The sequence below is a fragment of the Sceloporus undulatus genome, chromosome 2, assembly GCF_019175285.1.
Source record: "Sceloporus undulatus isolate JIND9_A2432 ecotype Alabama chromosome 2, SceUnd_v1.1, whole genome shotgun sequence".
Taxonomy (NCBI): Eukaryota; Metazoa; Chordata; class Lepidosauria; order Squamata; family Phrynosomatidae; genus Sceloporus; species Sceloporus undulatus.
The window spans coordinates 218,781,307-218,808,549 of record NC_056523.1 but is presented as its reverse complement, the minus strand read 5'-3'; the positions used below and the strand labels follow the sequence as shown (position 1 = coordinate 218,808,549).

The following is a 27,243-nucleotide window of genomic DNA, read 5'->3' as shown; positions in this document are numbered from 1 at the left end:
TTTGGTGCTGCAGAAGAGTGCTGAGGATCCCCTGGACAGCCAAAAAGACAAACAAATGGGTCCTTGAACAGAACAAGCCTGAAATCTCCCTAGAAGCCAAGATTATCAAATTGAGTCTGTTGTACAGTCGGCCCTCCTGATCCATGGATTTTTTATCCATGGATTAAAGCATTCACGGCTTGAAAATATTAAAAAAAAGTATAAATTCCAAATAGTAAACCTTGATTTTGCCATTTTACACAAGGGACACCATTTTGCTATGCCATTGACTTGAGCATCCACAGGGCGGAGGGGGGTCCTGGAAGCAAACTGCAGCGGATAACAAGGGCCCAATGTACTTTGGTCACATCTTGAGAAGGAATGATTCACTGGAAAAGACAATAATGCTAGGAAAGGCAGAAGGGAACAGAAAGAGTGGAAGACCATAAGCCAGATGAATGGACTCAGGGAGGTCACAGAGATGGATCTCCAAGCAGAGCAAATGAGAGGGAGTCTTGGAGATGTCTCGTCCTTGGGGTTGCCATGAGTCAGAGTTGACATGAGGGCAGCTAACAACAACGGAGAAATCTTGAACCTCAGCCTGGCTCTTTCCTTGGGAAAAGGCTGTGAAATTGCCAACAGTCCCTCCAGTGCAGCCTTCTCAAGGAGGAGCCTGGGCTGGAGGCTGGCAGGAGGGGGCAGAGGCATGCTTTCCCTTTGCAGGAAGAGTCAGTACATTCAGCTGCCAGCCAAGGAGGAGGAAGAGGAAGAGGAGGATCAGAGCAAGCTGGTGGGCAAAGGGAGCTCCAGGTAAAAGGCAGCAGCACCAGTAGCACTAGGACAAGGAAGGGAGGCAGACTGTGGCCAAAATCTATAGCCAAGCAGGGTGAAGGGGTCAGGGAGCAGGATCTGGAGGGGGAACTGAGCTGGCTGGGTCCTCCTTGGCTCTAAGGGCAGCCCATGGGACTGAGGGGTCAGGTGGCATCCAGGAGAAAGGGGGACATAGGCTTGGCTCCCAGATAGATGCCAGGACTGGAACTCAGGCCACATCCTGGAGTGAACTCCACTTCCCTTCCTCCCTTTCAGGAAGGAAGGCTTTGGAAACAGTGTATCCAAGGGGAAGATACAGTCCATGGATCCTGTTGGGCTGTGGCCACAGTGCAGAAACAATTCCATTTGGCACCGCTTTCATTGCCATGGCTCCATGCTATGAAATCCTAGGATTAGTAGTTTAGTGAGGTATTTGGCCTTCCCTGTCAGAAGGGTCTGGTGTCGTCATCCCCCACCAGACTACAAGTCCCAGAAGTCCAAAGCATAGAGCTATGGGTGTTAAAGCAATGTCAAACTGGAGTGTTTGCAGTTTTCGTTACCTTTGTGTCCCAAGGACATCTCACTTCTCCTAATTTTTATCCTCACAATGACCCTGTGAGGTAGGTGAGGCTGAGCAAAAAAGACTAGCATAAGGTTTTATAGAGAGCCAGCATGGTGTAGTGGTTTGAGTGTTGGACTATAACTTTGGAGACCAGGGTCCAATTCCCAGCTGGGCAATGAAACCCACTGGGTGACCTTGGGCAAGTCACACGCTCTCAGTTTTGACTTAGGGTCGCCATATGTCAGAAATGGCACACAACAACCACCTACACACAAGTTTCATGGCTGAGTAGGGATTTCAGCTCAGGCCTTTGCAGTCCTACCTAGACCAGCATTGTGAAGCCATGACACACGCTAACTCTACACAAGCCTTCTCCAACAACTGATCCAAACTATATTTACAGTAGCATAAACACATCAACAACACAATCGAAAACCTAAACACAACTATACAATTACTTCCTTTCCTCATCCTTCTGGTTTTAATCCTAATTTAAGTATTCTTCCCTTACATCATTAAGTCCTGAAAATGTTGTCTCCGGTTTTCTTTTCAGCTATCTTATCCTTCAAATACAATGATCTAATTATTCTTGTCCTTGTTCTCTGTCTTGAAGTTTCTCCTTAAGCAGTCATCTAAAAATTTAACTGCTGGCTTACCCAGTTTTCTTTCCAAAACTGTATCGCTTCCCTCCAATCTTCTTCCAGTTTAGGTATCTTTCCGTCCTTAGTCTTAATTGTTAATTTATCTAAACTTAACATTTCATGTAATTTTAACAACCTATCATCAACAGTGGGAAATAATGGTGGACATTTTGGTAATATTGCCTCATCCTGTATACAAAGCACTCATGCAGTCTTGTTGGACTCCATCTTTGAGCATCTCTTGCCATGAACTGCTTACAAGGCCTGATGAGTAGCCCAACATCATCTGGTAATTTTCAGGGTTTCAGAGCTATTTTAAAAAGGTAAAGATTCTGCTGATGGACCCTGGAGTCCAGGGGTAGGCAACCTTTTTGAGCCGGGGGCCGGGTTGCTGTCCCTCAGACAACTGGAGGGCCGAAGCCGGGAGGGAGCTTCCACCCTCCGGGGGCAGGGCCACGTGCCGGGGGTGGCGCTTCCACCCTCTGGGACGGAGCCACATGCTGGGGGCGGGGCTTTCTCTGCTCCCTTTCCCTACCTCCAGCTGTCTGACAGATATATAGAAATGGGGGGGGGATTGGGAGAGGGGGTGACAGGTGTGCCTGCTCCTCCTGCCCTTCCTTGGCCCCCAGCTGCCTCTCAGAGACAGTTGGGGACCAGTAAGGGCCCGTGAGGGGCAGGAGCAACAGGCGCCCGGCCCCTGCTCCTTTCCTCGGGGCTTTGCCAGGCCTGAGGTGTCCTCCGAAGGACACCTCAGGTCTGCCGAAGCCCCGTGGGGAGGAGGAGGCATGTGCCCGCCCTCTCCTCCTCGGCCCCTTCCTTTGGCCGAATGGGCTACAAGGGACCCTTTCGGCCGAAGGGGAAGGAGGCCGAAGGCACCCATCCCAGGCCATTCCCTTCAGCTCCTCCCTTCGTCTGAAACCACTATCATTGTTAAAGCAGACCTTTTAGCATTAAAAACACCGAAAATACACAGAAATGCACTTTGGAAAGTTACACTGTCTCACCTTCTGAAAGAGTCTTCTTCTTCCTCCTCCTCCTCCTGCTCCTTCCTTCCTCCCTTCTCCTGCTCCTTCTTCCTCCTCCTTCTTCCTCCTCCTCCTTCCTTCTCCATTATTATTATTATTATTATTATTATTATTATTATTAAGGAGTTACAGCACAGTTCCAGGTTATTCATGGATGAAAGTGACACTGTGTGTAAATTTTTGCGTTATCACACTATAATGATGGCAGCATTCCTTTTTTCTCCTTTTTTTATAACCCCATGTGTTAATCTCCTTGGAGCAAAACATGTTTCCACTCTTCAGCAGAAGGGAGAACAACATAAGGTCTCGATCAATGGATATGAAATAATACCGTAGAATATATTATATGGAAAACAAAACTTAATAGTTATAATATCTGAATAATCCTTACAAAAACATGTAAGGTAGCCAATTTGATTGCCCCTTAATTTTGTTACAGTGTGTTATGTACAGTGAAGCATGTTACAGTGTTACAGTCAAACTAGGTGTGAAGGTGAATATATGAATCCATGTTATTTCCCACAATAAGATTTCCTCAGATGCGTGCCCTAGCAATTTCATGTACAAATTAAGCCTATGTTTACTTTCTAATCACAAAATAAAACACACTAAATTCAAGATAGAATTTAGTCTGATCAAGTAAAATCACATGTGGTTAAGGAAAATCACATGCAATGACAAGCAGACATCTTTTGCATCTCTGCAAAAAAGGGATAGTGTTGGTGAGACTGAATTTTAGAGTGCTAGTCATTCAAAATGTCTTCTATTGGAGAAGACAGAGGTTAGTATAAAAGGGAAGCTTAGGGTGTATACATCACCCACAAGATGAGCCCAACGTCTTCACCACTGACATGACACATATTCATGCAAGTTATCTGAATATGAATTCAGTCTTGCTCTCCTTTCTTCCCTGCTTCAGGTGAAGTTTCCATTTTTCCATTTTTCAGTGTGCCCAAATGTCCTAACTGCAAAGGGGGACAAGGCACCACAAAATGTAGAACATTCAAGAAAAATGTAAGACATTACAAAATAAAAGCTAAAAATACTCATATAAATATAAATTCAGGCTTCTTAGTCATATTCAAAATGGAGGACATTTTGAATTCCTCCTGAACAGAAGGTTGAAATGTAGGGCATGTCCTGGAAAAGGCGGACCTCTGGTCACCCTGAGTATGTCATATCATGGTTCCAATGTTACTCTGGGAAGAAATAGGTACATTTTTGGGCTAGTGATGCAGACTATGTGCCGGATTAGTGGCGTTGCTGTAAAGCAGAATTAGGGAACTGTGGTCCTTCAGATGGTTTTGGACCACAACTGCCATAATCCCTCACCGTTGTTGTAGGCAGTTGCCCATCCCTGTGCTAAAATGACATGCCTTGTTTCACCTTTCATTTCTATAGCATTTACTTTCACTGTTGGTCCTCCCTTTCCATAAATTCATATTTTGGATTCCTCTTTCCTAGGTCACAGAGAAAAACCTATGCCTGGCTGCTGTGACATAGCAATGACCTCCTCTTTGTCACTGTCCAATAGAGAAGATGCAGGAGAACTTTGCACTGTAACATTTGTGGACCTAGAACTGAAAGAACATGCTCCTTTTCCACCCAAGGGCCACCTGAAAGCTGAATTAGATGCCAGCACCAGAAAGAAGTATACATCTGCAAAGAGGAAGGTAATTGATTTGTCATGCGATAACATTTACAATTAGATCTCCAGGCCTGGACTCTCTTCTCTGGTCCATGGGACTCGGGGAGGAAACTCAGAGCAAGAACACTGCCTTGATGTCGGGTGTGTATGTGTGTGTGTATTTGCATGTTCCTCATTACTTATACTTGGTGTATTTTTTAATTTTAATGGTGCAGTCTGTGCAACTGTGGTTGATGCTTATTATGTCATGCTTAATGGTATCCCCAGGGGTTGCCCCTTGTACCAACACCAGGACTGACCCCCTGTGACATTACAAGGGGGTTGTCATTAGATTTCTGCATTTGGCCCTCCAGTCTTGGGGCCTGGGATAGCCATGACCTGGTAGCCCTATTTGCAACTATCTATAGTCAGCCCTCTGTATCCACAGATTTTTTTTTATCCATAAATTCAACCCTCTCCAGCTTGAAAATATTCAATAAATCATATCAATAATAATATAAATTTGAAAAGCAAACCTTGTTTTTGCCATGTTATACAGGGGACACCATTTTACATTGTCATTGTATTTAATAGGACTTGAAAACAAATAAAAACCCCAGTATCTGGGATGACAGTCTCATTAACAAATGTTGTAAAGCCAGTTGGGAAACTAGACTCTCTGTCTCCATTGTGGAGCAGCAGCAGGGGATGAGCTTACAGGGAGGACAGAGAAAGGCTGTGAACAGGACTGTCCAAAAGAGTTATGAGGCTTAGGACAGATAAAATGCTGTGGGTCCATGTATATCAAGGGGTTGGGGGGGAACAGGGAGATTCATGAGGAGGCTGGCCCAGTCAGGTCAGGGTCCAAGATACAGCGGACATTGAGGAATGAGGCCCTTGATTTTTCATGCCCCATGGTAAATACACCGGGCCCTTATTATCTGCTGGGGTTTGGTTCCTGGATTCCCTTATATACATTGGCAAAATCAAGGTTTGCTTTCTGGAATTTATATATTTTCCAAAAAATGTCAAGCTGTGCAAGGTTGATTCAGTGGATAAAGAATTCATGGATATGGAGTGGGCTCAAACTGTGGGGTCAAACAGACAGGCCAAAATAAAGCTGTTTTGGGTCACTTTGGAGGTATGCTGTTTAAATGACACACACATCTTAAGAGGCCAGAAGCTGTGCCAAAGCTGCGCTCCAGTCCTTTGGACTGGAGCATGCCTTTGGCACGGCTTCCGGCCTCTTAGGACTCATGCAGCATTTAAACAGCATACAGTGGTGCCTCGGGTTACGAAATTAATTCGTTCCGCCATTCCTTTCGTAACCCGAAAATTTCGTAACCCGAAACACTAAGAGAAGGCTTTCCGTTAGCACTGGAAAGCCTATAGCAGCATTTGAATTTCGCGCCGAAATGAATTTCGTAACCCGTAAAATATTTCGTAACCCGAAACAGTTTTTGCCAATCCAACTTTTTCGTATCCCGGAAATTTCGTAACCCGATCATTTCGTATCCCGAGGCACCACTGTACATCCAAAGTGACCCAAAGCAACTTTATTTTGGCCTGTCTGTTTGGGCCCTTCAGCTCCATTTTCTCCCCCTGATGTGGGAATATTGAACATTCTTTGGCATTATTTTCCTTTGCTTCATCCTTTAAACCCATTTTTATATGCCCCATGTTTTATCCTTGACTTATCCACAGGTTGTATCAATATCCATAATTTTGGCCCCTACACCTGCCTTCGACTTGTAAATGAGGTTGACTTATAGTCGAGTATATCCAGTAATAACTAAATAAAAATGTTGGCTGACTGTGGAGGGTATTTATTGGGAGCCCATATGACACCAACCCAATAACTCCTCATCCCCACCATCCGTCCCAGTGGTGGAAACGCTTCTGTCGTTGTTGTTTTAAAATTGTCATTTTGTACATGGGAGCTGAAGCATCAGCCTACAAACCAATGTATGCCTCCAGTTGTCTTGTGTCATCCTTGCAGGCATTTGCTCTCTTTGTTAAAGCCAAGGAAGTGGTTGCTGACACTTGCTGCCCCATGTCTGCTTGCCAAGGAATGATTTCCTGGAGATGCTGCCAACAGAACTTCAAAGACCTGACTGGCATTCACAGGCATGTCGCTGTCCACCATTCAGGTGATGTGGGGAAGCAAATGCTGGTGATCTTAAAGCCGATGGCAGGCAGCAGCAAAGTCACACGCAGCTCAGTGTCTGTGGATGAAATGTCTAGGTCCAACAGGCTTCCGTATCACAACCAGGATATGTTTCAGAAGCTCCCAGATACCAGCCACATTGATGCTAATGAAATGACAAGGTAAGGTATTATTATTTTTTAAAAGAACCACAACAGCCATGACCCAAGAGGGTAGCAGCACTTGCAACACTGTGAACTGCTCAAGTCAGGTATGGCCAATGGTGAAAGACATCGCTTTTCTTACGTAAGCTTCTTTCCTGTGTTGTCGACAACAGTGAGGTTGGGCAAGTTCTGCTTTACTATTGTTACTGCGAGGTGGCAGATCCTGGGGGACTCTGCGCATGGCAGAAGGCTTTATGTCAACACCTGCATCTCACTGGCAAGGTAAGCCATTTAGCACTCTGCCCAATGAACAGCTGCAACAGCTTGACTCTCTTCAAAGGACTCTGAAAAGACTGGCCAGAGCCATCCCCACCAGCAGGCCATATGTATTCAGACTTCACATGGAACCTTAAGGAGAAGTGGTTTTCTTTTCAATGAATAAATCATTTGCTTCAGAAATGAAGTCCACAACCAATGTGTCAGTAAATAACTCTGCCAGAAACAGCGCTTGGAAAAGTTACTTTTGTGGACCCACAGTTCAAGATTCTGTAGACTTGCAGCTCAAAAAGTAACATTACCAAATTCTGACCAGAAATATGGTAGAAGCTGCACCAGGTGTTCCCAGAAGAGTTTTTAAAAAACCCTGGGAAGAGTTTTTAAAAACAACAACCATCTTCTCCTTAAACTCCTTGAGCAATTTCCCACAGCTGTGCTTTACACAAAATTGTGTACAGTGTGCAGTTTGGCCATAAGGCCAAGATCTAATGGACAGTTTATTAGGAATAAGTTGTGCTGAAATCAGCTGGTCTTACTTTTGAGTAGCATTGTGCAGGCCACACATCTCCTACTGAAAATTTCTGCTTTGCTTTGCTTTGCTTCTACTTTACCAGGTTCGGATAGCTTCAGAAGGAATTAATGGAACAGTTGGTGGAAGTAAGGTAGCGACTAACCTTTACATGGACGCAATGCTATCTCATCCCCTCTTTAAAGGCACTTTGATGAGAGAAGATTTCAAGGTAAGAGTCCAACAGTAATCTGGTTTTGTTATAGTATTTAGTAACTCCCATTCTTAATCCCACAGTGTTTTCTTTCTGCCCCACAAATTCTTGACTAGTGAGCTTCTGCATTTCACATGGTTGCATGGCAGAGGGACAGGGAATCTTTTCTTTATCTCAGGAGCTGAATTCCAGTTGGGTAAGGACACTGAGACCCACATTCCAACAGTATGTAAGGGCCAGATGTAAGTCTGAGCAATCTAGACATTTCCCCACCAAGCCTACAAAGCACAGCTCAGTTCTGTGCAGTGGCATCACATGGAGGGTGCAGGGGTTGCAAAACGCACCATGTGACACCTTAAGGGGGGGTGACACCACTGTTCCTCAGACATCTGCATTTTGGCAGAAATGGGCTGTGGCATTCACCGGTATCTCTTTAAAATGTTGAAGAGATTATGTGAGTGGGGTGAGACTCAGTGGGAGGAGAAATGAGAAGCCCCAGGGTTTTTTTACAAAAATTAATTTTAAATTGTTTAAAATGTTAATTTTTTAAAATTCTTTAAATATATCACATTTTACCAAACTTTCACATTAACCAAATGAAACTATGTATATGTAAACAGATTTATTCTGTGTGAATGATATCATAATTTAAAGGTATAAATTTAATTTTGCTTGCTGTTTACGTCACAATATTAGCATTACATGCAGTGATATATGTGGATTATGATTTATGAGTAACATTGGTACAAAAAACATTCCTAAGGATTTGGTATGGTGTGGTATGGGAGAAGGTCAATGGGGGAATGATACCATGAGTTACTACACTGGGTGACACTAACCCTAGTGATGTCACTGGTTCTGGGCATTTTTAACGGGAGGCATAAGCCTTCAGATTCCTGAAAGCTGAATTAGATTAGCCACTGAACAAACTGAGGAAAAATGGGGTCCAAATTAATTCTTGTGGTTTCCAATATATAAACATTGAGAATACTCTGGAACGTGAGGCCCAGTGATAGTCAGTAAGATGGCTGCTGCTAACTACTAGCTAACTTCAACATGCTACTCAGTAGGAAAGTAAATAGCAGTTAATAACTCATCTTCTGCTCTTTTGTGTGTGTGGTATTGTAAAGCATACATATAAATCAGCTTCTGCCTTTGGTTTTCTGAGGCTGGCTAAGAGGTCCATAATTCGATTCTCTCCAAATGATAGCAATAATATTATTAGAAACATTAATGCTATATTAATATTTGAACAGTGCTGCAGGCTTCCTTGGGCTCCATACTGGGAGAATATTAGGATATTAAATAAATAAATAAATATTGCATACATGCAAAGGTAAACTCTGTTCTAATATTTGGAGAATATCTGGAGTGCATGTTCTTGCATACAAGGATATGCTGTAATTCTTCTCTGTACATGCTGGAATTAAGTTTCAAGTTTCACTTTGTATTATCATTGGCTGTGCTGCATGTGCTTTTTGAAAGCCTTATCTGTGAAGGAACAAGTCCCAGGGTGACAGTGAATTGAGCTGCAAAGCAGAGCTCAGGTCCATACAAAAGCTTCTGGGGCTGCAAAACTCATTACACTTCAATGCTTTCCATTCACTAAATATTCTCCTGCCTTCAGTCCCTGATCAAAGATTGCAAGCAGGATGAAAAACTGCTGTGCGTTATATTTGGCTCATGGGCCAGACATTTGGATTGGACGGTGCCTGGAACGTCACTGGATACAAATAACACAACGCAATACCTGAATAATTTAAAATCCTCCATCTCTTAGTCTTCTTGCTGTCCTCAGTTGGGGGTCTGTTTGACTATTTGTAGTATTGCATATGTGGAATGTGTTTTCCCAGGGAAACTCCAAATTGGATGGCATTTCAAAACCAGATAATAACTTTAAAAACTTGTCCAATTTGCCATCACCTTCCTGTAACAGCTTTTAAACAATTGCTTGATGGTTTTATTTGGATTTGATAATGCCTGAATTTCTGTTGCTTCAATAAGTTTTTTTTAAGTTATGTGTGCTATTCTAGGTGGTTTTAAAGAGATCTAAATTAATTTTCTTTAAAAAAATTTTTTTTTGCCCTTTTATTAAAAAAATCTTTGCCTTGTTATCAGTGGTCCAAAGGTTTTGAAAAAAACAAAACCCTGCCAAACACCATTCAGGAAAATTACTTCCAAACCTGCTTGACAGAAACAAAAAAGGGATGGATATATATACACTTCAAACCATCTTCAGCTCTCTGGTGAAAAAACATTAAATCAATTTTTTGTCTCTCTCCGATTAAGAGTCTTTTCATTTGCACTTTTTTTTTTGTTTTAATCTTTGGTAGCTTTTTCTTTTCTCTCCCTTTTCTTCACACTCCTCAGACCAGTAAAGGAGGAGCTCATTGTTTCCCAGACCTTCGAATTGGTGTCTTTGAAGAAATAGTACCCATGGGCATCAACCCGGAGAAAGTCTCTTACAAAGAAACGGGTAAGGAGAGCGATTGTTGTTGACTTTTCAATAAGAATGAGGAATGCTTTTTTCTCCATTATGAGAGTGATCTGTTTGGGAATAGGAATACATGTCGTCAGTGATTGGAGCCAAAAAGCTAAAGTAGGCAGAGCCAGACACACATATATATACATACACACAGTTTCATACACCAGTGACAAATTGCTATTGCCAAAGGTTTGAACGGCACTTACAACTCAGAAGTGGTCTTGTAAAGTTAGGCCAAGGACTGCATGTAATCCCATTGGTGTCAATTTCCAACTTCTGTTTTAAAGAAAATTAGAACTGAATGGGCAGGGACTCCACATTATAAACAAAATGGCAGATGTTTACTTATTTTATAAATAGCGCCCTTACATAAAATGAGACTTCCTACTGAGTGATCAAGAGTCGCCCTTATTTGAAGTAGTGTTTTGATGCACATAATTCTTGCTAAGATATTGGCCTGTTACAGACAGCCAAAATAAAGCTGCTTTGAGTCACAGTGGAGGTATGGTGTTTCAATGACGCATGCATCCTAAGAGTCCAGAAGCCACACCAAAGCCACGCTCCAGTCCTTAGGGATGGAGTGTGGCTTTGATGCAACTTCTGGACTCTTAGGACGCATGCATAATTGAAACACCATACCTCCACTGTGACTCCAAGCAGCTTTATTTTGGCTGTCTGTAACAGGCCATTGTTTCCCCAAGTGACCTCCTTATGGTTGGGGGAATTTCTGTCCTGGCTGTAATGTGTTCAAGCTGTTCTGGACAGTTTTTCTTAGCTATCCTTGAGTCGACCCCAACTCGTGGCAATGAAGAACTCCCTGTGGATGAGATATCTCCAAGATCCACTCTCCTTCACTGCTCTTCTCATGTCTTGTAAATTCATGCCTGTGACCTATCTGAATGAGTCCATCCATCTAGTGTAAAGCCTTCCTCTCTTTCTTTTCTCTCTACCTCTCCTAGCATTATTGTCTTTTTCAATGATTCATGGCCTCTGATGATGTGGCCAAAGTATGACAGCCTCAAGTTGGTTTTCTTGGCTTCCAGGGAGAGTTCTACAGTGACCATATTTAACACACACTAAGGTTAATGTAGAACAAGTGAGCATATGGAACTCTTCCATCATGGTTTTTCGAAAGGCTCCCTCTATACTCTTGCCAGGAACTGACAGAAAAAATTTGAAACAGAATCTGCTCTTTTTTTAATGTGTTTATTAGGAAGTCAGTCCTATTGACTTCAGTGGGGCTTTCTTCTGAGTTACTGTAGATATATATGGGTTTAGAAAGATTCACAATGGTCTAGTTTGAACTGTAGCTGAAATGAACACTAGACTCAATGCTACTACTTCATCCTTCCCTTCCTATTGTGCCACAAGTTTGATGTGAAAAGGCCTGTTTGTATAAACCTAAAAATCCCTGTTACATCTAAACCATGACTTCTTGTCCATGAACAGACTCATAAAATTTGCCGGGATGTGATCCTGGTTCGATTTCCTAGTTTGCTAATTGACATTAAATCAGAATTCTGCAGTCTGGCTGTAACAAAATTTCGGACACATTCCACGATGTTGGGCACAAAGCCAACCCAAGATGGGACGAAGGGAAGGGGTCCTAGGTCTCAGAGCTCATTTGTGGTTTTATAAACCATCATAAACCTAGAACGGTCACCTAGGCTGCATCTGCACTGCTGAAACAATATGGCTTGACACCACTTTTACTGCCATGGCCCCATGCTATAGAATTCTGGGGAATATACTGTAGTTTGTTGCAGCACCAGATCAAAGCTCTGAATGCCATAGCATGGGGCCATGGTAGTTAAAGTGGTGTCAAACTGGATTATTTTGGCAATGCGGATACACCCTCAAACTGTGTCAGTGTTATGACAGAGCTCCAGAAGACTCTCCCAAATGTTTTGACTAGAAAAAGGATTGCTATACAGAGACTCCTTGCTTGTCAATTTAAACTTTGTGCACATTTTAAACAATAAGAACAAAATGCTTAAGAGATATATGGGGGGCACTATGCTTTCCTTGAGGCAAATGTCCCTGGGAGATTGCTAGGCTTCCAGCTGAAACTAGAATGAGAAGCAAGAGCATGAAAATGGATCCTGCTAAGAATAGAAATGATAACTCATTTTTCATATTAATTTTCATATTACTATGCCATGCCCTGACCAGTTCACAGTGAAAGAGATGGCACTTACCATATATACTCATGTATAAGTCGACCTCATGTATAAGTCGAGGGCAGTTTTTGGATCCAAAATCATGGATTTTGATATGACCCGTGGATAAGTCGAGGGGCAAACACTGGAGGATGTTACAAAAGATCTAAAGGGGGGGGGGAACAAAGCACCACTTCCCTTCTTATATCTCACTCTCTGGACCTCTCCCAAGCATCAGTCTCAGCATGGAAAAGGGGAAACAAACCTCAGTGCGCACACACACACACACACACACACACACACACACTGTTCCCCTTACCAAAAGCATCTCCAAGGCACATGGCTTGCGAAAAGGAGGACAGACCCCACTGTCTCTCTGCTTGTCACCCCCAGGACTCCAAGGTTCAGGGCTTTCAGAAATAGAGGACAGGGCTTTCTCTCTCTCTCTGCTTTTCACCCCCAAGACTCATGGCTTTCAGAAACAGAGGACAGGGCTTTCTCTCTCTCTTCTTCTTCTTACCCCCAAGACTTCCAGGCAAAACAGGGAACAAGCCTGGGCGTACTTTCTTTGTGTTCCTTCTCTCAAGCAGCAGCTAGTTAGAAACAGACACACACACACACACACACACACACACACACAGGGAGAGAGGAGGAGAGGAGAGCCAGCGCCGGGGCTTCAAACAGGGAGCCGTTACAAGGCTACAGAGAAAGGTGGGCACTTCTTCTTTCACAAAATTTATTAGCATTAACTCATTGACCCTTCCATAAGTCTACCCAGGATTTTGGAGTTCATTTTGGGGCATAAATTTTTCGACTTATAGTCGAGTATATACGGTAAATGCCTTTTCTAGTACATTTATATCAAGTAACTAATAGACATGATGTGCTGGTGAGAGATCCCTTGAGATTGGAGGCTTTGTTGTGGGCTGTGGATTGGATTGCATCCATAAACTTATGTACACTTAACTCTGTCTTTACAACACACTGACTTTCAGCACCAATTTGTATTGCATATATGTGCAATAATGGGAAACTGCAGCCACTTCTAGCTCATCTGTCCACATCTACAAACTATGTGCATTTTATGCACAGTACTTTTTCACATCCAGCTGTGAAACATTACAAATACAAACATGTAAAGCCAAAAGAAGCCTCCTATTTTGAACCAGGCCTTCATAAACATGGGAGAAAAATGGACAATTGAGTGAGAACTCAAGGGTTTCCATTTCTTTTAGGACCCTCTAAATGACTGTTATCTCTTTGTAGGCATTCATTTGACTCCAAAGGAGTTTCATGTAGAAGTGGAAAAATACCTCTCTCGGCGTAATGAAGGGCAGGCAGACACCATTTTGCTGGACTGCAGGAACTTCTATGAAAGCAAAATAGTAAGTGGCTTTGAACTTACTCTTCTAGGGATAGGAAAAGATGTCAGATGCAGATTTTCTTTTGGTACAGGAGTACACATGGCAAGTACACATGTACAGAACACATCTATTTTAATGTATAGTTATTATTATACTGTTGTTGATGTATGCTTTTAAAAATATTAAGATATTTAAAATTGTACCACGCAGGTATTGTAAAGAGTGGTGTAAAAATATGTTTCATGCATACCTACACACATGGTAGAAGTCCAAATGTCTTTTCCTTTGGAGCACATATAGTGGCTCTCAGACGTGTCTGAACTAGAACTCTATTAATTTTTATTATTATTATTATTTGCATTTATATCCCAGCTTTCCTCCTGTGAGCTGAAGGTAGCTTCCTTGATTTCCCCCACAGCCAACTTTATCTTCACAATAACTCTGTGAGATAGGTTGAAAAGAAGGTGATTGGCACAAGGACACCTAGTAAGTTTCATGGCTCAGTGGGAACTTGGACCTGGTTCTCCTATGTCCAACACTCAGCTCCTCTACACTGCATAGGTACTCTGCCTTGTGGTTGTTTTGTTGTAGTTTTTGAGATTATCAAAACATTAAGTCACAAGGCATACAATTAAAATGATACATAGCTGCCATGCTGTTGCAGTTGTTTGTAGTTGTATCTCCATGAGATTTTAGAACTGCCTTCTCCAATCTGACATCCTCTTCACAATAACCATAATCCCAAATCAGCAAAACCATTAGCTGTCTCAGCTAGGGTTGATGGGAATTGGTGTCCTACTGTTGGACCACCAGTTCGGGAAGGTTGTTCTAGAAGATGTAGGGTAATTTAAGTTTTCTAAGGCTTCAACCTTTGGTAAAGAAACAAAAATATTTAAATATCAGAAATATCAATGCCAAGCCTGTCAAGGTCTAGCTTTAAATCAGCAGAGTAACAGAAATGTGGCCTTGTCTAACTATGCTTCCCTAAGAACTGAGATTTAGTCCAAAAACAACACAAATAGCTTGTAGTTCAAACAAAAGTTTACAAATGGCTTTATATACATATTTACATAGAAGCTATATCCCAATCTAGCTAGTGAATAGGTCAGGTAAAAGAAATCATTGGCGCGTTACTGAAGGGGCGTACTAGGGTTAGGAAGGGGCGTATTAGGGTTGAGAAGGGGCGTCACTTTCGGACGCCCCACAACCCTAGTACGGACTGAGTCCGTACAAAATGGAGGCGCCCATCCACACAGGGAGTGCCATTTTGATGTCATGGACGCATAGCGTCCGGACGTCGCGCGTTGGAAGTGATACCACGAGTGCGCGACTAGCGCCTCGCGGTGCCACTTCCAGGGCGCAGAAAGAAGCGCCATTTTGGCACTTCTTTCTTGCTGCGTCTGGGAGCCACACAGTTTGGCCACTGCGGTTCCCGGACGCAGCAACCGGCGGTGGCGGCGGCAGACTGTCCGTTTTGGGAGGTCTGTAACACGCCTTTATCTCATCATCTTTCCAAAGAAAGTTGAAAGAGGAAGAAGATGGAAAACCCAATAGTTCAAGAGAAAATCTTTGTGAAAGTGTGAAAGTCCCTAAAAGGGGGAGTGACCTAAATCACATGGTTAGTTTGAATGAGAGAGAGAGAGAGAGAGAGAAGTTTGCATGCAGGAAATCCCTATCTATCTAAGGAGGGGGAAAGAGAATACAAAAATCTTCCAACCAAAGAAGACTAGTGGCTTAATTTTGGGAGACACATAGGGGTCAGTTATGCAAAATAATCTTGTAGCATCTTTGAGACTAACTGAAAGAAAGAAGCTGGTAGCATGAGCTTTTGTATTCTTGAGCCTACTTCCTCAGATGCAGTGCTTCTTTCCTTTCCTTTAGGGACATTTCCAGGGTTGTTTGGCTCCAGACATCAGGAAATTCAGCTACTTTCCCATCTATGTCGATGAGAACCTTGACCTTTTTAGGGGCAAGCGAGTCCTGATGTATTGCACAGGAGGAATCCGTTGTGAGCGGGGATCAGCCTACCTCAGATCCAAGGTGAGCAGTCTCTGGGGAAAGGATAGTTGGGATACTCTAAATACTATGGAACACAACTGGAGCAGCAAAGACTTTGTAAGGCATTCGTAACTTTGCTAGTTGGATTTACAGTTTCAAAAGTTTAAGAAGAAAATGGAACGATTAGACCACGGTGATAAACAATGGATTGCCACAAATTAGCATATATAAATTTGCATCAAATACTTGAAATGATTATTGTTCTGAAGGCATGGACAGGAGAGTGTTTATTCTAACCATTGTGTTTCACAGCCAGAGGAACTATTATCAGCACCCTGAATAATGCAATACAACTTAGATCATAGCCCAGACAGCATATATTCTGCATGCAGTACATTCAGCGCACAGACAATGTAGCCAGAAAAAATCTAGATGGACCAAACAATTGTTGGTTTTGCTGCCTAATTTTATGGAGAGTATATGCTGTAGTGGCTTGAGTGATGGATTATAACTCAGTAAACCAGGCTTTGAATCCCCGCTTATTCATAGAAACCTACTAGGTGACCTTGGGCAAGTCATCACTGAGACTGAGAAAAAGAAGTTTCTATTGTAAGCTTTCATGGCCTCCAGTCAAATTGTATCTGATGAAGTAGACTGGAGTCCATGAAACCTTGTCCTATAAATTTTTTTCAGTTAGTTTCAAAGGTGCTAAGGGATTCCTTTGTACCTTTGTATTTTATGTTTTTAAGGAAACTGTTGAGAGACGGCCACCTATATTTGTCTTCTACAGCAACAACAACAAAATATCCTGAGACATCTGAGAGACCAACAGATATCTTGGCGTATAAGCTATTCTGGGGAAGAGCTTACTTATCAGATATAGGAAGTGGTTACTTAAATGATTTTTTAAAAAAGTCTGAACTGAAAATAAAACAGGAGAAAAAGATATATTTTTTATGAAACGAGGCACAAAAGACTAAGCGAAGCAAAGGACAGCACTAGGTGTGTCACCATGCAATGAGAAACCAAGGATGGGTTTTCTGGCTTCTTGAAGACTTAAGACATTAGCCTTAGTGGGCTGCAATCCACTCAGTTTTATGCTTCATCAGATGCACTGAATGTGGCTTCAGTAGACAGATCTCATGAGGACAGGGGGAGGCAAAATGTTAAATGGAGGAGATCCCAGCACATGACTATAAATATCTGCCTACTGAGGATACACTCTTTGCATCTGATGAAGGGAGCTGCAGTAAAACTGAATAAACCGAATAAAACTGAGTCCAGTTTGGTCTAGGTGTCTTCAGTTGCTGGTCCATATTATAAAAGCTTTTGTCCCATGGTTGTTTCCCCATGAGGCAGCAGCTTTCCTACCATGATCGGAGTGAGGGAGCAGAAGTACAGAAGTTTGACTGAGAGGGTAGAGAGATGTAACGAGAGTAGAGTTGTTGTGGAAATGCTCTATGTCTGTTCCAACAGATATGTGCCCCTTCCTAGGGTACCTTTCCCCATCAGCCTCTAAAAACAATAACAAAAAACAAACAAACCCTTAGGTCAATGATGGCGAACCTATGGCACACGTGCCAGAGGTGGCACTCAGAGTCCTCTCTGCGGGCACACATGCTGTAGCCCTAGCACAGAGTTTGCCAGAGTTTCTTAATAGAAAGCCAGAGGGACATGGCACTTTGCAATAAATAAGTGGGGTCTGGGTTGCAGTTTGGGCACTCGGTCTATAAAAGGTTCACCATCACTGCCTCCTCAAGTTTTCTCCAGGGATATAATAACAATTAATAATTTGTTTTATTTATATACCGCTATTCCAAAGATCATAGCGGTGAACAGCAAGTAAGCTAATTAGCAAGTAAGCTAATTTGCCCCCAACAGTCTGGGTACTCATTTTAGTGACCTCGGAAGGATGCAAGCCTGAGTCGAGCTTGGGCTCTTTTGCTGGTCTTGAACTCGCAACCTTGTGGTTCCGAGTGAATGGCTGCAGTACAGGCATTTACCCACTGCGCCACCAGGGCGCAGATATTGAACATCTGCAGTTCACAAAGCAGTTTTGCTTTCTCCCCCCTGCTTTTCCTTCCTCATAAGGAAAGAGATTGATTAGCCAACAAGCAAATAAATGTACATGTGATGCTTTTTTAAAAAATGTGCATAGCTTGGCCTTAGTGGTGGTGGAAGGGAGGAGAGAAAGACAGATAGAGCAACTAGCATTCATTCATCTGGTCTGTCTGATGCAGATTGCCAATCCGAAGAAAGACAGGGGAATACTGGAGATGAAGAAGCTTTTATAACTTCTTGCTAAATAGTTCATCTTTTACATTTGGAAGATGTTTTTTCCCCCTCTTAAATCAGAAGCAGCTGTTGAAGCCATCAGCAGACAAAACAACGTAGTGCTTTTTATTTCCCATGTTATCTGCGATTTGGCAAGCCTCCCCCAGTGCTAAGGTTCTTTAAGGTTTGGAGATTAACTGTGTCCTCTCAAGATAGTTCACTAAGCTTGGAGGCAGTGGCCTTGCTTCTTCCAAGATATTATTCCTGCTGTTGTAACCCGAGCAATTTGTCTTCAATCTAGTACAGAACTGAGACTCAGATCACTCTTAAAGAAAGAAAAAGAAAGGCAGACTTTTTAGTTTTTATGTGTAGATGAAAATGCATTTGAGAACAGGCCACAAATACCTGGAAAAGACTCCTGGAAATCTCTATTTTGCCTGGCTACTGCCTAACTCCTCCTTCATGATCTGAATGACAGAGTCATAGCCCCTTTTATCATTTGTGCAGCTTCTCTCTGAGAAACTGCTGCTCTACTACTGTTATAGTATGTGGAAGACATATTTGCACCCTGTTGAGGAAAACATGTGGCATCACTTGTTCATCACAAGTAAAATGAACTCAGGGTCAACCTCTGTCCTCACTGCTGCCTTAGCTATAAAACATTTCTACTGAGAAAAATGCTCTGTTTGTGGTGCTACATTAAATGTGTGACTGCTAATGAATACATGATGCCAGCTCCCCAGTCTCTCTGGAACATGCAGGAGAATTTATCCATGATCTGAACAGAAAAGCCTCTGCTTCCTCATGTCTCCTGACAGCCAGTTTTGTAGAGAACAAGGAAATTCTGAAATTTGTGGTGGAAACTAAAAGGAAGGAGGAATTAGGCAAATGCGTGGCATTATTGATAGAAGTCATGCATTCAGCATGATCTCTGACTTGGCCCCATTTGGGATATTATTTTCTTCTAAACTTTCAAACCCCTGTTATATCAAAATGGTTTCTGTTCCCTTCAGAAAACAAAGTGCAGGTAAATGATAGCCAAGTCAGTTGCAGACTGTTGAACTCTTTGTGCCCAGCATGTCAGATATTCTCCAGATCTCCTTGTAACAGGACATCTGCAAAGGAGTGTATCATCTCAAGGGTGGCATCCACAAGTACCTGGAAGAATTTCCTGATGGGTTTTACCGGGGGAAGCTCTTTGTCTTTGATGAACGCTACACCATCCCCTCCAATGGTGATGTGATTTCAGGTGGGTAATTCCTCCTCTCCTTTCTGTACACTTGCTACCTGTATCTTCAAAGCTATTTGTTTGTAAATTGTATCTTAGGAACTACTCAGTGCTTCCTTACACATCCAGCTATTATGGCCATTTGCCTAGTGAAATCTCAGAAATCCAAGAGGGGGCTTTATAAGATTTCTTGGGAGTGGTGGGCACCTCAACCATCTTTGTGACAAAGGCAGACTACATTTTACAAAATAATCATTATCATTAAAGCTAAAGAATTTTTCTTTTTGAAAATGCATAATTTAAGATTCTCACAGAACTGGGATTATTTTTCTTTCGAGTGCAAAATAGACACAGACACATTTTTAGCTTGATGAAATATTTTGCAATTCACTCTAATGGAAAGTACAGTCGTCCCTCCCTGTTCATGGACTTGGTATCTGTGGTCTTGATTACTCATGGATGGCAGGCAGGGAGGTGAAAATGCTGTGTGTCTCCACAGTGCACACGCAGGAGTGCACAGCCATTGAAATCAATGAGATCCCAATACTGGCAATTTGTCTGATTCCCAGGGGTCCAGAATGGATCCCCTGCGAATCGGAAGGGACAGCTGTGATATTATGGATGCACATGAGGTTGCTAGGTCTCCAAGAGTGACCCCAAATACCTCTCTGATGATCTTCATCATTCCTGTGTGTTGCTTGGCCCAAAGAGAGAAACCTCTGCTTTTTCTCCATTCTCGGGAATGCAGAGACAAGTGTGGGGTTTGGAAAGTCTCTTGCTTCTTTGTGAATGAGGGGAACAAATAATTGTTTGCATGGGGAAGTGAGGACTATCTTGATTCAAACTTAAGTGTCTTTGGTGGCCTCCAAATATGTTGGACTCCAGGTTCCAGACAGTACAACCAATGAAGGTGATTAGGAGTCCAACAATCTGGAAGCTGCTAGGTTTAGGAAGTCTGCTTGAAACTGGTGAAATAACCTTGCTCCTTCTACCTGAGTGTCTCCATAGCACAGGGGAAACACTGGGCACAGCTCAGTCTCATAATCCTTTCTGCATGCCACCCAGGGAAAGGCAAGGTCAATGGCCATAGCAGATACAGTTGGCCCTCTATATCCACAGATTCTTCACTCACGGATTTAACTATCCATGGTTTGAAAATATTCCAAAAATACATAAATTTCCAAAAGCAAACATTGCTTTTGCCATTGCATATAAGATCCATCATACTATGCCATTTTATTTAATGGAACTTTAGCATTCATGGAGACAAATCCCAGTGAATACTAATGGCCCACTATAATAGTTGCTCATAGTAGATGTAATCTTGCTTCCCTCCTAGCTTGCCGCTACTGTGGGATACTCTGGGACCAATATCGACTGTGCTCCACCCAGCCCTGCCACCAACTTGTTCTGACATGCCTGGAGTGCCAACTGAAAGGCTTCACAGCCTGCTGCCCACTGTGTCAGGAAAAAGGCCTTGTACTAGCTACAACTTCTTCTAGACAAGGATTCAAGGAAGAATGTGAGTGCACGGGGACACGGCAACGAATTCCAGTGGAGCGTGTTTAACAAAGAGTCCCAGAGCTAGATTCTCTCTTTATGGATATCCACTTGCCCCACACCTTGCCACAAGTCCCACAAGTTTAGTGGAATTTGGGGCACCCAGGTTCAATAGGCAGCTTAGCCAACTTTCAATTCAGGCTGTAGTCAGAGATTTATTGCTAGGCTAACTTACTCTTAGAAGCAAATTACTGGTACATGCAAAGCAAAAAAAATAAAATAAAAATTAAAACTCAGATGGTGCTACACAACTGGTTCCTCATGTGAGATGATCACCCCTTTCCTTGCAACTTGATGTGGCATATGGACAGCAAGTACTACTACTGTTCTTCGGAGCAAGGGCAGGGTTGCAATGCAATAAGACAATTAATTGTCATAAAGAATTTAGGGCAGGGGGCAGAAAAATAGCACAAAAAGTACTGTACAGCTAAACTGTCACTTGTATGCACTTTGAGAAACCACACTGGGCCTTCTGTTAAATATGGACCGTGCAGCGAGTTACACACATTGTATGGAGGCTGTGAGCTACCTGCAGGCTTCTCTGTTTTTTCCTATCCAAAATGTGCATTCAGGGAAGGCAACAGGTCTGGCTCTGAGTATTTGTGGAGTGTCCTCTACATCTGGGAAGAGATTTGCACAGCTCCTGTAAGTGTAGCATTTTCTCACTTCCCTGATCCACCAGCCTGGCTCCCAAATGCTAGGAAGTCAGCAAGAGGGGCAGCAAAAAATGTGTGCTAGGCTAGCATTGATGGGGACTGAACAGCTCTTGTACTTTGCTGTATACTAGTACTACCTATGGTAGGAAAAATATAATTCTAAGTGGCCCTTAGTGTGGGTTGAAAGTTGGAAACTACAGAAGGGTTCAGTGGCTTGTAGGCTGAATCAAGAGTCTGTGAAGTTTATACTAGTAGTCAAGTGATGAACTTGATCTTGGAAAATGTAGGTGCAAATACCTCCTGCTCCTCTAGACATGCCTCTCACTCTCAGTGATCCATCTTTTAAATAGAGCAATAACAGTAGCAATACTAACCTCGCTTGTAAGGCCATTGTAATAGCAAAACTAATACAAGGTGTGAAGGAAAAAGTAATTAGAATTTAAAAATTAATTAGAATTTTAAAAATTAGTTAGAATGAAAACCCTATGATTAAGTGGGTTGACAAAAAATTTGCAAGATGACCAGTGGGAAAAAACACGTAAATATACTTTAATACTAGACTTAAACCAAGTAATATTAAGTAATAATGGGCTTGAGATCAGAGGTTTGGTATCTGTTGTCAATGTCTGCTTGATAGCCATGTTTCACAGAAGGCTTTCAAGAATGGAGTCGGAAGAGAAGGGCCAAGTCACTGCTTTCTATCCCCAGAGGAGCTATCTGGCCAATCCTCTTGGTACAGATGCTATTCCCTTCTGGAGTGCAGCTGGGTGGAGAGAGTGGATGGAAGCATCACTCGGGGACTTCATGTGTCTGGCCCTGATAGTAAACACAAGCATACAAATAAAGCAGACCCAATGATGAGAAGAAATGTAGTGATCCCATGCAGGTAAGACAGCTGGTACAGTAGTTTATTATTTTGCAGAAATACCAAGATCTTGAGGTGTAGATATACAGCTGGAGAAAAACTGGGTTTTTCTCTTCCTGTTTCCCCTCTCTCCTCATACTGTTCATCGTGTATAGTATTTCACTTCTGGAAAACACATTTGGCAGTTTTTGGGCACTGTTTCAAAACCATGCAAAACCAGATGGAGCAGAAATGACAATGTGACAATAGACACAATAGGGAGGAAAGCTTTAACAAAGCAACTTGCAGGTGGAAAATCTTTTTTGGCTCTGCCGATCTCTAAGGCATGCAGACAGATATCCCTTCATCTAAACTCTTTTTGTAGACCCACCCAGCCAGTTCAAGTACTGTATTCAATAGCCTGGCAAGGCAGCTGTCTCATTCCACTCACCCACCCCTCTATGCATTCACATTGTCTCTGGCTGCTTCCTCACTACAGAAATAATCTGTTTTGACACTGCTTTTAACCACCACGTATCCATGCTATGGAATTCTGGGAATGGTAGTTTGTTGTGGCACCAGAGCAGAGCTCTGGTGCCATACCAAACTACAATTCCCAGAGTTCCATAGCATGGATACGTGGTGGTTAAAAGCAGTGTCAAACTGGATTATTTCTGCAGTGAGGATGCACCCTCTGTCTTTCTGGCAGTAGCAGCAGCTGCTGCTTGTATTTGAGCAGAGGGTAGAAAAGGCACCCTAATGTCTTATGTTTTTCTAAATTGAATTTCAGTTCATTTTCAAATTTAAATTAATTTCAAGTTTCATTTTCATTTTCCTTCCCCTCTGTCCTGCTAACTCCTTGCTAGCTGTACAGCACCCCACAAGAAGGATCACATAGGTAGCTAACTATGTGCCACTTCTACCCTTCCCATTGCTCATACTGAGTCAGTTCATGTTCATGTTTGATAACAATTATGTTACTGTGAAAAACAGTGAATTACAGTCCCAACCTTTACAGGCAAAAAGGTAATCCTATTCCAGCTTGTTACTGTTAAAAGTAGTCTCTTCCAAGCTATGGGCATGACTTCACAATCCAGACTTCATTCTTGCCCTTTAGGGAAAGGCAACTGGCATCTATGACCAGACAAAAATATGACTGACCTGAACTTTGTGAGGATGCGTTCAGACTATCTCAACAGTGCTAAGATGTTACATATCCTTATGTTTTGACATGTATATACAGCTGCTATTAACCACATTTCCAAATTTTTGTTTACTCATTTAGCAATGAAAGAATGTGCAAACAAGAAACAGTCAAATCTGACAGCTTCAGGTACTAATATAGATCCCTTCTGTCCAACTCATTACCATGTTTGTGCTTGGAAATGAAATAAGATAATAAAAGGATATATCCATTCTCACAAAGCAACAAAGATCACCCTTGCTAATTACACTTCTGTGCTAAATTTAAGATTGTGCTTGCAATATCCATCGACTGGAGAGCCTGCTGGATTCCCAGTGGTTGTGGACTGGCCTTTATGACTGGGCTTTGCCCTTTGCCACAAATAGGAGAAACAGATTGATGCAAAAGTGTTAAGAGCCATGCAAATCATTACAGCATTTAAAAAGAAATAGCTTCTTTTTTACTAATATATATAGATGGTAGAATCCAGATTTTTTGCTCTAGAAATTTGATTTGTGGTGGAACAAAGTATGCATAGCCCTGGACTAGACTAGACTAGACTAAAATGTACCCATGGAAAGGGGACAGCTCAATATACAGACAAAGGTGAGGCTTTATGACTGTAAACATATAATCTATGCAACTTGATATTGCTGAATCTTGCACCTCCTTACATCTGTATGCAAAAACTTTGATTCTTGGCTCTCCAACTGGAAGGACATTTTAAGCAGCAGCTAGCAGTCATTTCAGTGGCAGAGCAGACATTGCGTGCTTTGCTTTGCATTAGAGGATTTGATGTTGGTTTTGTATGGGGCACATCATAGTTTCACAAAGAACAGCCTGGTATTCAGATTTCTTACACGTTAAGGTTCTTATAAGTGACATTTTATTGAGGCATCATTTACAAGCAGCACAACATTAGGAGACTGGGTTCAGCACATTAGGCACTGCTGCAAAGTAATCTACAATCCTTTTAAACTGGCTGCCCAGGGTCCCATGTCATGTATGGATATTGTCCAACAACAGCACAAAAGGATTGTATCCACTGACTATAAGGCAACCTTGATAGTATCTACTGATGTCATGAAAATGGAAAGAGAACACCATTCCTAAGATGCCTAACCTTCCCTTCCTGGCACTCTTCTGCTCTTTTTGTGGGGGAAGCTGATTCAAGAGATGTTTATTAGGACAGGCAATGTTGCATCCAAACAGATCATATCTTGCCCCAAAAAGACTCTCTTGTCTCAGGTTAGCATAGTCTTTTAAATTCATGCTGACCTTTAAGGAGGTTGGAGGCAGCACAGGTTTGAAATTTAGCCTCCAAATGGGCCAGCTAGTGAATGCACAGTGCAGTATGCAAGATGCCTTTGAGGAAGTGTATGTAGAGAAATTTTTTAGCACATTTGAGATTAACTGAAAGAAAGAAATTGACAACACGAGTTTTTGTAGACTTAAGTCTACTTCTTCAGGTCCAACTGCATCTCAGGAAGTAGACTTAAATCTATGAAAGCTCATGCTGCTGCCAACTTTTCTTTACTTAGCCTCAAATGTACTTCAAGGTCTCTCTGATTCTACAGACTAAGAGGGCTGTATCTTTGAATTCTATCACTTTGATGAAGATCTAATCCACATAAATATCCAAAGTAGGGAGCCTACAGTTTATTCTTGTCCAGATATGGACCCTGTACCCCACTCAATTCACTATGGGTAGAGTGGAGTGAGACAAAGAGCTTCTGCTTAGATGGAGCTCTCAGGCACCAGACTCTGCAGCATTCTGCAAAAGAGCCATTTATTCAAGGGGACAGCCATTAGGAGTCCACCCATTTGGAAATCTGTACCAACAGTAGGGGCAATTCTTAAAAAGAGAATGGACAAATAAAGCAGTCAACCACAACAAACCCAAGAGTATAGAAGCTAGAAACTATTTGGTGCACGTGATCAGATGATTTAAGTGAACATCTGCAAATTCATTTTTTTAAAGGTTTGAAAATGTTCACCTTCAGTGAAAAAGAAACAGCAAATATTCCATTCCTGTGGTTTCCCTTCTTGTGATGATTGCTTAAGAAAAGAGTGGCCATAACATTCCTTCTCTTGGTTGGGTGTGCAGATGCTTTTACAATGGGATTGTAATTTACAGCTGGGGATGTTGTTAGCTGACTTAAGTTCACATGTCCTTAAATTAATGGTGTACTTTGGGATGGTAGAAATGCTGTCAGACTAGAAGCTTCTTTCAAATTCTTGTCATCAAGTCAAAAAATAAAGTATATTTTTAAACATTTCTGAAAATTACCATTCTTCTTGTTAACTATGCAACACTACACACACAGAAATCCATACTGAAATTAGGCTGCAATCTAATTCAAGCAACCTTTATGCTATGATGTATTGTGTTATAATCCAGAACTTGCATCATATGGTTAACAGGCTCAAACTCTGGATTACTCTAAAGGGATGGGAATGTGTGGTCCTTTAGAAACTGTTGGGCTGCAATCGTCTTCATTCTTCACCATTGACTACGGTGGCTAGGGCTGCTGGTTACTGAAACCCAACAGCATTTGAAAGGACACACATTCCCACCTATGCTCTCAAAGAGAAAAAAAGTCATTATTCACACATTGATTCTAAAGATCTTTGCCTACATCACTAGTTTTCAACCTTTTAATGCACAATGATGTCATATGAAAAAACAGGCATCACAAATTCACTGCACAGTTGCTCTGCCATGAGACTTTGCAATCTGGTGCCAACTCACTAACACCTTCTCCGTAGTCCACAACTACACCCCAGTCCGGCACTTGGGAAAGATGGGCCCATTCAGGTCTGCAAGCCTCCTCTTCCTCACTGAAAAGGAACAGAAAATACAGCTGAAGTAACATAGTTGCTATCTGTTTACACTCTGCAGCTGTTCCATACATATTCTAAATATTTCAGAACAGCACTTATCACTCTGGACAAAAAGTAGAATAAGGCCCTGTGCAGACTGACAGTTTGGGCCAGGTTGGGGGCAGACTTGGGCCTTAATGTCTCCAGGGTGGCATCACGCTGTGCACTGCACTGCATGGTATGCAGCATCATGGCCGTTTCTGGTGCTGTGTGTGTACGATGTAGTGCTGTAAAGTCATGGCTTTCATGGAAAGGAAATCATGGAAAGGCCAGATCAGGGCCGCAGTGTGCAGTTGCCACAGCCCTAATCTGGGTGTAAAAGGGGCAGCTGGAGGCCTACACAGCCCCTAAATTATACATGAGCTAGGATAATAGATCCCTGAATTTCTCTATTTCCTAGATATTATTCAATCTCAACATTTCATACATCTTTATAAAAAGATGTGAGCAATCTTAACTCCTTCAAACAAATGCCTTTAAAACAAGGATGGACAAAATGTGGCCAAAGGACTCCACATGCCCCACAGTGCTATTTTTGTGGGCCACAGGATTCCCCAGGGGTCAATTATTTTGTTCTTCTTGAGTACCTTTAAGTCATTTCTGACTCATGGGGACCCTATCATGGGATTTTATAGGAAACATTTGTTCAGAGGAAGT

The 27,243-nt window shown here is 42.2% G+C and overlaps 2 protein-coding genes across 4 annotated transcripts in view; one reads left to right on the top strand and one right to left on the bottom strand.

The window, feature by feature from the left end:
* The first annotated feature begins 634 nt into the window (after positions 1–634).
* Positions 635–25,981, top strand: TSTD2 (thiosulfate sulfurtransferase like domain containing 2). 3 transcript variants are annotated; one of them, XM_042452313.1, is made up of 12 exons: positions 635–789; positions 4,482–4,690; positions 6,644–6,972; positions 7,128–7,236; positions 7,845–7,970; positions 10,323–10,428; positions 13,863–13,981; positions 15,842–16,000; positions 19,343–19,481; positions 20,800–20,982; positions 23,806–23,853; positions 25,685–25,981. In XM_042452313.1, exons 2-12 carry the CDS (start codon positions 4,499–4,501, stop codon positions 25,753–25,755), a joined length of 1,581 nt encoding a protein of 526 aa, XP_042308247.1. In that variant the 5' UTR covers positions 635–789; positions 4,482–4,498; the 3' UTR covers positions 25,756–25,981. The 3 variants fall into 3 exon arrangements, with proteins under 3 accessions (XP_042308247.1, XP_042308248.1, XP_042308249.1); XM_042452314.1 differs by lacking the exon at positions 20,800–20,982; XM_042452315.1 differs by lacking the exons at positions 20,800–20,982; positions 23,806–23,853.
* The window catches only part of TMOD1 (tropomodulin 1), a 55,665-nt gene continuing 52,994 nt past the window's right edge, over positions 24,573–27,243 (bottom strand). The window contains 1 exon segment of the mRNA XM_042452323.1: positions 24,573–26,544. Coding sequence (XP_042308257.1) covers positions 26,480–26,544 — 65 coding nt within the window. The 3' untranslated portion in view covers positions 24,573–26,479.

Bases quoted from the DNA above. Each gene is read 5' to 3' on its own strand.
- TSTD2 (XM_042452313.1), top strand. From the start codon at position 4,499: ATGCCTGGCTGCTGTGACATAGCAATGACCTCCTCTTTGTCACTGTCC. The intron at 13,982-15,841 runs GTAAGTGGCTTT...CCTTTCCTTTAG, and splicing joins ACTTCTATGAAAGCAAAATA to GGACATTTCCAGGGTTGTTT. The intron at 20,983-23,805 runs GTGAGTGCACGG...TTACTCATTTAG, and splicing joins ACAAGGATTCAAGGAAGAAT to CAATGAAAGAATGTGCAAAC.